The sequence below is a fragment of the Crocuta crocuta genome, unplaced genomic scaffold (genome assembly GCF_008692635.1).
Source record: "Crocuta crocuta isolate KB4526 unplaced genomic scaffold, BGI_CrCroc_1.0 scaffold115, whole genome shotgun sequence".
Classification (NCBI taxonomy): Eukaryota; Metazoa; Chordata; class Mammalia; order Carnivora; family Hyaenidae; genus Crocuta; species Crocuta crocuta.
The window spans coordinates 6,589,616-6,602,656 of NW_027530575.1; the positions used below are offsets into that span (position 1 = coordinate 6,589,616).

The 13,041-nt window shown below is 59.3% G+C and overlaps 3 protein-coding genes across 4 annotated transcripts in view; 1 reads left to right on the plus strand and 2 right to left on the minus strand.

Annotated features, from left to right (window-relative positions):
• Window positions 1–1,520, minus strand: part of BEST2 (bestrophin 2) — a 4,759-nt gene extending 3,239 nt beyond the window's left edge. The window contains exons 1-4 of the mRNA XM_077767877.1: window positions 1,480–1,520; window positions 952–1,210; window positions 750–844; window positions 8–98 (exon numbers count right to left, since the gene is read on the minus strand). Of these exons, the coding sequence (XP_077624003.1) occupies window positions 8–98; window positions 750–844; window positions 952–1,103 (338 nt within the window). The 5' untranslated portion in view covers window positions 1,104–1,210; window positions 1,480–1,520. The remainder of the gene's footprint in view (window positions 1–7; window positions 99–749; window positions 845–951; window positions 1,211–1,479) is intronic.
• Window positions 1,521–4,928: 3,408 nt separating this feature from the next.
• On the minus strand, window positions 4,929–11,470 carry GET3 (guided entry of tail-anchored proteins factor 3, ATPase). The gene is made up of 7 exons (XM_077767878.1): window positions 11,117–11,470; window positions 10,149–10,296; window positions 6,894–7,029; window positions 6,696–6,859; window positions 5,949–6,056; window positions 5,661–5,858; window positions 4,929–5,299 (listed from the first exon to the last, which is right to left on the minus strand). The coding sequence occupies exons 1-7, from the start codon at window positions 11,275–11,277 to the stop codon at window positions 5,168–5,170; spliced, it is 1,047 nt and encodes a 348-aa protein (XP_077624004.1). The 5' UTR covers window positions 11,278–11,470; the 3' UTR covers window positions 4,929–5,167.
• A 1,213-nt stretch (window positions 11,471–12,683) lies between these two features.
• Window positions 12,684–13,041, plus strand: part of TRIR (telomerase RNA component interacting RNase) — a 3,722-nt gene continuing 3,364 nt past the window's right edge. The window contains exon 1 of one of the 2 annotated variants that reach the window (XM_077767880.1): window positions 12,684–13,037. In XM_077767880.1, the coding sequence (XP_077624006.1) occupies window positions 12,775–13,037 (263 nt within the window). In that variant the 5' untranslated portion in view covers window positions 12,684–12,774. The remainder of the gene's footprint in view (window positions 13,038–13,041) is intronic. The other variant, XM_077767879.1, reaches the window with a different exon arrangement.

A 13,041-nucleotide genomic window follows, 5' to 3' on the forward strand; every position in this document is an offset into this window, starting at 1 on the left:
GTGCACCGTGCCTGCCACCACGCACATGAGCGCGTCGGGCAGCGGCATGCACAGGTACTGGTTCCACCAGCGATGCACCACCAGCGTCACGTAGAAACCTGCGGGAGAGCCGGGAATATGGGGGCTCAGTGGAGATACTAGAGCCAGGCCGTGGGATGAGGCCGGTCACCCAGACCTTGAGGGGCCGCCTGGGTTGGGAATTTGGGGGTCCGGCCCTGAGATTAGAGACCCTGGAGTAGGCTGGGTCACCCTGTCTACTTGATTGTCACCTGGGATATGGGATCGGGATCTCAGTATGGAGGTGGGGACACATGGCCTATGTTGGGGGTACAGAGGTGGGCACTCTGGCCACAGGGAGCCACTTGGTTGGGAGCATGGGGACGTGAAACAGGAGCCTGGGGTCACATTAAGTTACTGACTTGTCAGAGGAATGTCCCCTAGGCTGGACTTGAGAGCATGGAGTCATACGGGGTCACTGGAGGGGGGGTGTGTCCCTGGGGCCCAGGACAAGTCTCATGCAGACACAGGTCGGAGACCCTGACATAACCAGGGATAAGCCTAATGGCTTACTGTGACCAGGTGACATCCAAGGTCTCTAGAACTGGGGCCACAGCTGGCATGAAAGATGCAGAAATGGGGGCTTGGGGGGTTAGGGGGAGCCCCCAGAGGAATAGGAATGGGGGGGTCTCCCAAAGGCCTGGGAATGGGTTTCTCAGTATGGGGAGTGGGAAACTCAGGAGCGAACGCACCCAGCACGAAAGAGACCGGGATGAGACTGGCATACTGGTCACAGTAAATGACGAGCTTCTCGAAGTAGCGCTTCTGCCCTTCGGCCAGCACGAAGCTGCGAGGGAGGGGGCATAGGGTCACAGGCGAGGCTCCTTCCGAGGACCACCCGGGCCCCTCCCTAGTCCCTTCTGGCTGACACGCCCCACGCCAGGCCCACCTCACCGATAGGTGGCACTCAGCGCCAGGTAGAGCCCCAGGAAACAGAGCAGTTCGCGCCACAGAAGTTTGTAGATGCTCCCGCGCCACAGCAGCAGCAGCTTCGAGAAGCCGCCGAAGCGCGCGTTGGCCACGCGGGCTGTGTATGTGACGGTCATTGCGGCGCCAGGCCGGGCGCGCAGGAGGAGGTGAAGGGGGGGGCTTGGCCGGACCCCAGCCCGTGGGCGGAGGAACGTGGCCCCAGGAGGGGGCCGGGCGCCTGGGGCTGCGGGCAAGGGCAGAGAGGTGCGGGCGGGCTCAGTTCCGGGTCCCCTCGTACACACACCCCAGCCTCCTCGGCTGCGTCCCTTGCTCGGGTTCTGGGCCCTTCCCAGGCCTGCTCAGTCCTGCCCCAGCCCCCAGTCCTCCCCAAGCGCCGGACCACTGGCCCCAGAGCCTGCGTCTACTCCTCCAGGCCCACCGTCCTCCACCCTCAAGACCCTTGGGTCCACCGATCAGCCTCTGTAGCCCTCCGTGCCATCGCATTCCCCTCACCTGAGCTCCGTCTCCAGCACCTCGGTTTCTCGTCTTAAAACTCCAGCTCTTCCGCAGCCTAGACTTCCTCCCTGAGGTCCCACCTCCGCCGCCCCTCCACACCCCTGCAGCTCCCAGTCTCAGCCCATCTCCCACCCCTGCACTCCCTTTGGAAGCCCAATACTCAAGCCTCCAGCAGGCCCCCGGGTCCTGTCCCCGGGGCCCTCTGCCTCAGGCTTGGTCTCTTCCCTGCACAGCTCCCCCAGCCTATGCACTGCCCTGGCTCTGCCCCTTCACCCCTCTTCTGGACCCACCTTGACCTTTCATCTGTCCGTGCCCCTCCAGCCTTCCGAGCCCTCAACTCCCCCCGCCCTGAGAAGTCCGTCGGATTCCTGCCTGAGGCCCCGTCTGTCCTTCCTCAGGGTCCTCTGCTCCCCCAGGCTGGGCCCTTCTCACCTGGTGGCGGATGCAGGGACAAACGGGGCCAGAGACAGACTGGGCGGAAGGCTTCAGTGTTAGGTGGGGCTGAGGCCAGACCCTGGGGAGAGGGGGCTGGGGAGTGGGCGTGGGCAGCCCCTCCCCGGCCCGCCCTCCCCCCCACTTGGCTGCAGCCTCAGAAGTTTGTTTGGAGAAGCGGAGCCAGTTTGTTACCTGGGGAGGGGGGAGCAAATCTGCCCTGTCCTCCCTTGCTCCTCCCTGTCTCTCTCCCAGTTAGTCACTGGCAGGTCCAAAGGATCTTGGACCGAAGCTGGGGGAGGGGGCAGGGCCTGTCTCCTTCCCAGTTCCAAAGAGACACACGCTGTTCAGTGAGGCTGTCATGCCACAGTCACTTGTAATCACACGCCGTCACAAAGATTTGTAGAGAAACACACACCGTAGACTCAGACACAAATTTAGTTTCTTTTAACGCAGCCTCCCACCAGCACGGTAACCCACAGGGCAGTCAGTGCACCTTGTCACAAAGACTTACAAAGTCACACAAGACACACTTAGCTCCACCCACGCCCACATCCAAATATGGGCAGGTGGCCCCTAACCCACCAGGCTGTCAGCTCTCGGGTCTCCATATGGTTCTCCAAACAGCCCCTCGAGCACATGGGCGGGGACCTGGGACCCTGCATTCCCTCCTGATCACACTATGTAACGAAGACCCACGCAAGGTCACCCGGCCGCTAAGCAGACACCGCACAATGCCTTCACAAACACGCAAGCACCACACAGTCACACAGGAGGCAGCACACACTCATTCCCAATCTCCTGCGCAGACGGACCTGTGTTCACACACTAGATGTAGGAACGTCTGCCTTCAACACAGTGCGACATGGTCCTGGGTCAGAACAGGGTCCTAAACGCATTCATACAATAGAGACCCCTCCCCAGCCGTCCCATAGACCCTTCCATCCAGCTGGGGTCAGGCCCCATAAGCCCCAGGAAATTCATCTGCATTTGCACCTCGATACATAGGACACTCTCCCCCCCAGCGCTCCCTCACTGTAGTGTGCCAGCGTCCACACCCATCCACGCACCTCGGGTCTCAGATACTCTCAGTGTTGCCATGAAGACACAAGCTTCGGGACGCAAGATCTTGTCCCCGAATCTTGCACAGATGCGGATGTTCTGCTTTCACAGACACATCTACAAAGGGGGTGCTCCCAGCCTGCCACAGATAGCCCCCTCACCCCCAACATCAAACTTGTAGCCCAGTGTGGAAGGGTTCCAATCCCAAGAGGGGCACCCTTGAAGCCCCTTGGATTCGCCATTGCGCACTAGGAGCGTGGAGGGCCCGTTGCGGCCCCGCCCTGAAGGCTTGCCAGCCAGGACGCCGTGCTCCCAGCCTGGCAGATGTCTGCCCTGCCCCAGGTAATTAGGAACTGGCCCCAGGCTGGCCACCCTCAGACCCAAACCTCCGCCATCCAGCTGCCGGACAGCCCGTAAAAGGGGGTGAGGGAAGTGGTGCTGCCAGCTTCAGGGCCTGGGGAAGGCACAGGCTTCAAGTTGATGGTCTTGGTTGGTTCCTCACCAGAGGCGCCCTGCTTCCTAGGATGCATCCTCCCGCACTGTACGGCTAGCCTCCCCCCACTCGCACGTGTCCCCACACACTTCTGACTGCCGGACCCCCGCTGGATCCAGGGCAGGTCGCCCAGGCTGGTTCACATGCTGAATAATTGTTAACAGCGAAGAATAACAAACACTCCCTGGCAGCTATGTGCCTGGTGCTGTCGTAAAGGCATCACTTATTCCATCGCATGGAGTCCTTACAAGCAGGCGTATGTAATTGGTGCTTTCGTTATTTCTGCGTCCGGATAGGGAAACTGAGGATCAGGTGACACAGGCTTGTTCGTGGCATAGCTTGTATTCGAACCCTGGCAGTAGGACTTGGAGCCTGGGGTCTCCGTCACAGGCTGCACCACCGTGTTTGTTGACAAGGGCCACCGGAACCTGTCCACACCTGCCCACACACACCCTGTGGAATAGTGTAGCGGTGGGGGTGGGGGGACACGTCTAGGCTTGTGACTGGGTTCCCCTTACACAAACACCCTGGCTCACCCAGCGTCTGGGTGTGCACAGTCTGAACACCACTCCCTGATTCACGCAGGTCCTCAGGCAGCCCCTTTCTGTCCCCTCTAACCAGCTCTGGCTTGGAGCTCGCAAATAAATGGTCAGCATCATGCCCGGTCTTGGGTCTCTTAAGTGGGGACCACACTGGCTGTCCAGGCAGCAGCGGAGGGAGCAGGAAAGGGTGTAAGGGAGCCCCTAAGTCCCTTCCAAGCTGGTGTGTGAACCCTTCCAGGGTCCGGTGAATTTTTGCCAGGACTCTGAACGGCCACACTTTAGGTCTCCATTTTAGGGACGAGGAGCTCCAGCTGCAGGAAGCAGGTCACCTATCACTGAGTGACAGCTCTCGAGGCAGACAGGACTTCAGGGGCTCACCTGCCATCCTGCCTTCTAATTAGCCCCCGTTGCAGCCCTGTGCTGGGAAGGGCTGATGCCATCAGGCCTCAGTGGCAGAGGGAGCAGGAATTGGGGGGTGGAGACTGTTAATCCTCAGTCTGGCAGGCCCAGCCTCTGCCCAGGGCGCCCACTAATTCCCAAACCAAACAGCAGGCAGTGCTGGGCCCGAGCTGGCCTAATCCGCTCCCCACCGGCCTGGGGCTGCCCAAGGGGCCTCCCCATTCCCACGCTCTGAACCTCAAAGGAAGTGGGCAGATGCTTCTCTTCTTCTATTAACAGGTTTTACAGCCCCGGCAGAGACACCGCTATCCATAGAGTTTTCCAACTCTATGTCCTTTTGCAAGGACACCCCCTTACTGAAGATACCCTCCTTCCAAAACTGCCATAATAAACATACATCACTATTAGGTCTCTGTTGTGACTGGGCTCCTCTAGATGTGCCATTTTTGTGCAGCGTACAACCTGTGCAACTGTACACAAAGGTGTTGGCCCCCAACCCCTCGACATCAACATCCACAGTGGTTTAAGACCGTTTTATTGAGGGGCGAGAGGCAGGGAGAGGTGGGGGGGCAGCTACGGCTCCCCCAGCCCCACCAGGGGGAACACACCTCCTCCCCGCCTCCCACCCCCCAAGTGACTCCCCCTGTACTATGGGGGACTTTGTGCAAACTCTGCCCTGTGGGGTGTGTGTGTGTGTGTGTGTGTGTGTGTATGGAGAGTGGGTGTGAAATGGCAGCGACTGGGGCTGGCAGCAGTGCTACTGGGCGCTGGGGGGCTTGTAGGGCTCCAAGAGGAGGGCAGAGAAGGTGTTGACCTTGTCGGCCCCCCGCACCTCGTGGGGCAGCAGCGGCAGCTTCACAATGTGGAAGTCTTCATATAGGTCCTCCATCTGTGGCCAGGGCAGATGGCAGTGGTCAGAGGGCCGTAGGGCAGGGACTGGATGTGGGTTAATGGGAAGGGTCGGATCGGGGACCTCCCAGGATTGGGGGAGAATGTGGGGCTGGGGCTTCACAGGGTGACAGGTGGGAGCGAGATCAGTGCGGTCAGAGGTACCCAGGTCAGGCCAGCTATAGTCCTTGAGGGCCAGAATTAGGGTGCAGAGCAGGAGGCTGGGGCAGAGGATCAGAAGATGGGGTGGAGCAGGTCAGGGAATGCAGTAAAAGGTCGGCGGTGCCCTGGCTGGGCCGGGCCAGGCCCCAGCCTCCAGGGTGGGAGGTGTGAGGGCTGGGCAGGCGGTCGGGTATGCACACCTGGTCCAGGTACTTGGCCTGGATCTTATGGCGGGCCTCACACATCTTGCAGGGCTTCTCGGGGTCAGGGAAGACGAGCTGGTTGACGATGATGTTGTGGGTGTCGATCTTGCACTTGGCCAGCTCCTGAATCAGCCGCTCCGTCTCGTACAGGGACAGGAACTCAGCAATGCACACGCAGATGAAGGTTGTCTGCTCCTGCAGGGCGTGAGAGGGGACGGTGAGGGCCGAGTTCGTGCCCTGTCCCCACCCCAAAGCCTCCCACCACCAGCCTGGACCGTGACTCACAGGGTCCTTGAACTGCTCGCTGACGGAGCGGATGACGGGCAGCGTCTCCTCCAGCTTGGAGGCCAGCTGGTCCGCGTTCATGTCCCCCAGGCCCAGCATGTTGCACATCTGTGGGGAAGACGCGGAGGCCCACGGCTTACCTGGGGCGCATCAGAAAACACCTGGGGGACGACATCTGACGCCTCTCGGCATTAAAGGGCCTTGAGCAGACCACGGGGGTCAAGCCAGCTCTGCCATTTCTGGGGGACCACGGCCAGGGGGCTTGACCTTCCGGAGCCTCAGTATCCCCCGTGTGTAGACCTTCCCTCCAACAGCTGGTGTACTGAGGCACGCGTCTCCAGCAGGGAGGGGTGGCGGCGTGCCTAAGTGTGGAGGCCCCGGGGCTATCATGCTGTCATGCTAATAGCAGCCCACAGGGTGCTTGAATGGCCTCCATTGGACAGACAAGGAAGGTGAGGCCCAGAGAAGTGAACTGACTTGCTTGAGGTCACACAGCTCTGTCACATCAGCGTGTAGAGCATTTGAGCCTGGCCCGCCTGGCTCCGGACGATGGGTTTTCGAGCACTGTCTGGAGCACTCACTGGGTGGGACAAGACACGGGTCTTATGGAGTAGGGGACAGGCCCCCCCCCCCACTGTGGTGGAGACCCACCCCCTCCACTGGTAAATGTGGACTGAAAGGCCTCGGTCACGACCCGGTGTGCACTCTGACCCAGGGGGTGCCCGGATGCCCTGGGGCCCTGCCTGCCTGTGAGATGAAGGGACTGATCTGGTTCTTGATCTGCATGAGGCGGCCTAGGCCCCGCTCCACGATGGTGGGGAAGTTGAGCAGCCTCAGCGTGTGGCCTGTGGGCGCCGTGTCGAACACCACCACCGAGAAGTTCATGCCCTTTACCAGCCTGCGGGGAGAGGAAGGTCAGGCCTGCCTGCCCCCAGCTGCCCCGGACCCNGCTCATGGCCTCATCAATGCCGGGGAAGGCGCTCATGGCCTCCTGCATCATCTTCTTGCCCATGCTCAGCATGTTGTCCTCCTCGAAGAACTCATCCGGCAGTTCGGCCACCCCAAGGCTGGGGTCAATCTCCTGAAGGTCGGGGTGTGTGTGTGTGTGTGTGTGTGTGTTAAGACTCAGGCTGCCGCCAGGCCTTCCCACATGGGCACCGGGGCCAGAGAGAGCCCACGGGGGACCCCAAACACATCCCTTTGTTAGGTCACGGCTGGGGACACCCCTGAGGTGTCACGGCCCTCCCCCAGGTCTTGCGTGGCTACGTGAATGGTCAAACCATTTCACCAGCAGATGGAAAAGTGCAAACTGTGATCGCCTCACCCCACCCCCGAAGGGGTCTGTGCTGGCTGTTTCCTCAACTGGGGCCCCGACCTCCTCCAGACCATTCCTCGAACACGAGCCCTCCCTGACCATCCCATCCAACAAGGCGGCCTCAGCTCCCCCTGCCCTGCCTTCATTTCTCTTCCACACCAGGCCCCTCTGGACGTGGCTTACTCATCACGGTTGCCACCCGGCTCCCCAGACCGGCACGTCAGCACCGCCAAGTGTCCCAGCATCTGGAAGTGTGTGGCGCACAGTAGGGCCTCAACATGCATGTGGAACCCACGAAAGGATGACTGTCCCTGGGGTCTCCCGTCTGCCCTGGACTCAGTGACCCTCTCTCCACCCTCCTCCCAGGTCACCACTTAGTGATCTCACGGGTCCCAAGGTGAAGCCCCCAACTCGCTGGCCTCAGAGGTCATTTCCATGCTGGGAGCTTGTCCCCCACCCCCATCACCGCCTACAGACACGCCCTTGCCGGGCGATTGCTAGTAACTGGCCACCTCTAAGGTCCCACACTTGACTCTCTGGCCTGGGCCTCCCTGCCTCAGCTATTTAAACCTCTTTGGGCCATCTTGTTCCCCACACCCTTGCTCCCTTGTTCACGGTCATGGCTAGCAGCCTCATCCAGCCCCCGCTGCATAGGTCGCCTCTGCAAATGCTCCCTTTTCCCTCCGTGGTTGGGAACATCCCCACTCCGGCTGTTCCCAGCTCTCGGATGTGGCTGCACAGAGGTGAGCACCGCGGAAACACACCCGACAACTTGCCTCCCACCTTGCTCCCCATTCCTGAACACAAATCTCCAAGAGGCGCTTAACCCAGACAAACCCTCAGGAGTTTCTTTCTCCTCAAACCTCATCCGTCCCACTCACCCCTGGCTCTCTGCCGAGACCAATGCTGTGTCTGATTGGAAAAAGAAGCCACTGGGGTGCCTGGGTGGCTCAGTCGGCTAAGCTTCTGACTCCGGCTCAGGTCATGATCTCGTGGTTCGTGAGTTCAAGCCTGTGTTGGGCTCTGTGCTGACAGCTCAGAGCCTGGAGCCTGCTTTGGATTCTNCCCTGTCTCCTTCCCGCAATGGCCCCATTTCTCAGCCCCCAACATGGCTGATCATCACCCCCACCTCCTCAGCTCAGCCACCTCCGGGCAGGCTTTCGCCCCCGCTCCCAGACTGGTCGAACACTTAATCTGCCTGCCGGAGCCCGAAACTTCTTCCTGCCAAGGCCCTTTGTCCTCCTGGACCCAGGAGCTCCAGTCCCTGGCCTTTCTCCCACTTCACCCACGGCTCCTTCCTGGCCTCCCCCACTGGCCCCCCTCTCCCCCTCCCTAAATGCCCCTGGACGCTCAGTGCTCATGTGACCTCAGTTTGTTTCTGGGCTTCTCGGTTCTCTCACTCTCCTCCACTCGCACCGCTTTAAACACCGTCCTTGGGACACTGACTCCCAAATGCACACCAACCTCTTCCATAACTCACATGACGAAGCCACCGCCCTGACATCTCCACTTGGATGTCCCGGATGCCCTGGATTCTCAGCGGCCAAAGTGGACTTCCTGATGTGTCCCTTTGACACCTGCTTCTCTCCTGGCCGCCGCCCCTCCTGGCCGCCCAGGGAGCCACTAAGAGATGTACTGAATTCACTTCTTTCCCCGGTGCCCCCTACAACCAAGCACTTGCATTGCTTCACTTCCAAAATACATTTCAAATGGGACCACTTCTCCCAATATTCTGTCCCCACCTGAGTTTAGGCTGCCATCAACTCTTGCCCGACCCCTGGCCCACTCTCCTTGTTAGCGTCCTTGCTTCTATCCCTGACTTAAAATCCATTCTCGGCATCGTAGCCACAGGGAGCTCTGTGAAAAAATGCATTTGGAAGGGCGACTGGGGAGCTCAGTCGGTTAAGCATCCATCCGACTTCGGCTCAGGTCATGATCTCACGGTTCGTGGGTTCAGGCNCCTTGCCCCTCCCCCCACTCCCCCACTGTCTCTTTCCCAAAAAGTGAACATTAAAAAAAAAAAAAAGAAAGAAAACAAAAGAAAAAGAAGCCACTGGCTGCCAATACCCTCCTCTCTCTCCAAGAAATGCCCCAGCCCCCCCCCCACGCCTTGCCTCCGTGTCCTGCGTCTATGAGCCGAATGGAGCCACGCCCACCAGCCTGAGGACCGTCCTCTGCCAACATCCTTGATCCCTGTTAGTGTTTGCATTAGCAAACAAACCTANTGGAGTCTCCCTTGCTCTCAGGGCCTCCCCCACTCGTGTTCTCTCTCTCTCAAAACTGAATAAACATTAAAAAAAAAAAAACTAAAAAAGGGGCGCCTGGGTGGCTTAGTCGGTTAAGCGTCCGACTTTCGCTTAGGTCATGATCTCGCGGTTGGTGGGTTCGAGCCCCGCGTCGGGCTCTGTGCTGACTGCCAGCCTGGAGCCTGTTTCGGAGTCTGTGACTCCCTCTCTCTCTGACCCTCCCCTGCTCACGCTGTCTCTCTCTCTCTCCTAGAAATAAATTTAAAAAAAACTAAAAAAAAAAGAAAAAAGAAAAATGGATTTGGCCACGACATTGCTCTGCTTAAAACGAATAGCATTCCCATTAAACTTGGAATCAAACATAACTGCTCCCAGTGGCTGGTAAGGTTCTATACCCTGTGTCTGTGAATGATCTATCCGACATCTCTTCTCCTCCCCTTGTTGTGACTAAACTCTGGTCACTCTGGCCTCCTTTCTGCTCTGCAAACATTCCCCACTCATTCTCCAGTGGGTATGTTAAGGGGTGGAATTGGAGACGTGATACAGAATGGGCAGGACGTGGTAGCTGATGATGGGTGTTCACCGAGAGGGGCTGAAGGGCCTTTGCCAGAGTGGGGAGCTGAGCCCGGCTCCACTCACCATGGCGAAGAGGTTGTCATAGCCTTTGACCTTGGTAGGCACCTTGGAGAACTTCTGGTCAAATGCATCGGAGATGTTGTGGGCTGGGTCGGTGGAGATGATCAGAACACTCTCCCTCCCCTTGGATAGCTGGACTGCTAAGCTGCAGCTGGGCGAGGGAAAGGTCAGAAGGCAGGGAGTGAGGGGTCAGGCTCTGCTCCCTAGGTCTGCAAAGGGCAGGGGACCCTGAGCAGCAGGGACCTTGAGAGGAGAATATGGGTAACTGGCGGAATCAAGCCTTAATTCCCATAGAGGGACCCTCTCAGACTTCACCCACTGACCCCTCTGGGCGGCTACAGCGGTGAGGTTCAGCTGTTCGAGTCGGTCCGGCCTGATGCCTGCTTCTTCGTTGGCACAGAGTGGCACAGTCCAGCTAGCCTAGGTTGACCCTGCGCCCCGGCCCTAAACACTAAGCTAAGCGGTCCCTTGCATTACCCGCTAAACTCAGGATGGGTCAGTCCACTTGTTCAGGACAATTTGCCCCATGGACCCCTCCCCCTCCCCCCAGCCGCCGGGGATAGTCTAATCACGTGACCCCTCCCGCCTACCACCTCTACCCCCACGTGGTCTCAGAGTAGCAAGGTTCACCAGCCTTGGCTAGTCCGCCCCGGTGTCCCTCCCCCTACTCTGAGCTCACTCTGGTACAGTCCAGCTGATTAAGACACCAAAGTAGTCTCCTGGCTCCCGTGCGCTGGGTTCAGTGTGGTTCTGCCCTTGAGCCCCAACGGGGAGGGTCCAACTCAGGGGGGGTCCCAGGCCTGCATTCGGCAGTAACTTCAATTTGCCCCAGGGAACTTCTGGAGTACAATCCGGAACACGGCGGCCCAGCCCCCTTGCCCGGCTTGGAGTGGAAGAGCCAGTCCCGACCCTCCCCTTCGCCTAGTGGTACATCCCACCCGTCTTCTCTTCCCCCGCCGCAGGTTCCTTACCTGCAGGTGGTCTTGCCAACGCCACCCTTGCCCCCGACAAAGATCCACTTAAGGCTGCGCTGTTCGATGATGTTGCTAAGCGTGGGCTCCAGCGGCTCCACATCAGGCGCATCCTCGAACTCCTCTGCCTCAACCCCCCACCCGGACGCCCCTGCCGCCATCTTGGAACGGGATCACGTGATCAAGCGGCGCGCACCATGAAAAGAACCTACAGTGGAAATTCCCTAGCACATACCCATCAAGTCTAGAAGCCTGGATTAATTTCCTCATAACCTGACTTTTAGAAGATAATAGAAGTTGTATTTCCAATGTCTTCCGCTTCTAGGGTTCACTCCGCCGCCCTCTTGTCTATGTTTCCTCAAAGACTCCCCCCTGCCGAATTGACGTATTGGTACCTTTCAGACTACTCCCCTTCACTGATTGGACCCCAGGTCTCGCAGCTCTCCTTTCATTGGCTACACTTTTTTCTCATTTTCACCAATCATTTTCTCGTCCCGGTAGCCGCCAACCTCTCCTTAGCAACCAGCCAAACACCCAGTCCAGGCCCTCTCCAAGAAGTTAGAGCTGAGGTCCTCCCTGGCCTTGACTCCATAGGTTCAACTTCCTGTCGATCATTTTCCCTCGTCTCCAAATTGGGTCCCAACATCGCCTCAGGTTCGTCTCCTCTGCTATCCAATTGGCTGTGAGCCACCTGGCTCTTGACGCAAACCAATCACAGAAGAACCGATTAGTTGGCTGAAGACAAGTCCCTGGACTGCAAATGGGCCAGAGGGAGAACTTTAGTTGTGGGCAGGGTCCGCAGATCTTTGTCCAGTGCGCCCTGAGCCTCCGTACCGGCCGGGCCAGGGCAGGGACCAGACCTGCAACTGCACTCGTCGCAGAAAGGACCCCATTCCCGAAAACCTTCTTGCACTCTGCTCCCTGTTGGGAGGGGAGATTCGAAGTCCCTGTTTGAACCTCTGTCCTCGGCAGATATACAAGCAGGGCCCCAGGTGAACACTCTTAACCTTAGATAGACTACAGCCTGGAAATACTCGCAGCTTCATTTGAGTACTCCAGCCCAAAACCTACACCCTTCTTCTCAGATGGGGACCCCAGCTCCACGGAGCCAGCTGTGTTCCCATTCTCAAAGAAGAGCTCCATCTAAGGCAGGTACCCAACCCAAATTGGTACCCCTCCATTTCTAGTCGGGGGTGGGGGTCAGGTAGATAGGTCTTCTAGACCGAGTTAGGGACCTCGGTTCCGAGGTGTCAGTTGGGGACACAGTGTCGGATAGGGTCTTTTCCCTCTTATCCTTGGTGCCAGAAGGGGCTCTAGGTCCCGGAAAGCTAATGTGCCCCAGTTTCAAGCGGGAACTTCACTCCGGAGAGCCAGCTATACAGCCTCAGTCCCAGACAATGGCTCCATTCCCCGGGAGACTATGCGTAACGCCTGCCCAAACCTAGCTGGGTTATAAAAATCCGCGTGGCTGGGCGGGCTCGTCCCGTCTGGTCCCTACCCCTTATTCGCCCCGCCCCACATACTCCGCCCCCACTGCGGACGCTTGAGGGCCAGACCGCTCTTCCCGGCATGCATTGCCTGGGACGGGGCAAGTCGGGCGCCAAGCGCCTGGCCGGAGCCGCCTTCCCGGAGTCCTTTGCGCGGCACCTGGCGACAAAATGGCTGCCCGAGGGAGACGGGCGGAGCCTCCGGGCCGGGAGGCGCCGGGCCCCGCGGGCGGCGGCGGTGTCGGAAGCCGATGGGCTGAGTCTGGGCCCGGGACGTCGCCCGAGAGCGGAGACGAGGAAGCGTCGGGCGCGGGTTCTAGCCCGGTGTCGGGTGGTGTGAACTTGTTCGCCAACGACGGCAGCTTCCTGGAGCTGTTCAAGCGGAAGATGGAGGAGGAGCAGCGGCAGCGGCAGGAGGGGCCGCCCCCGGGCCCGCCG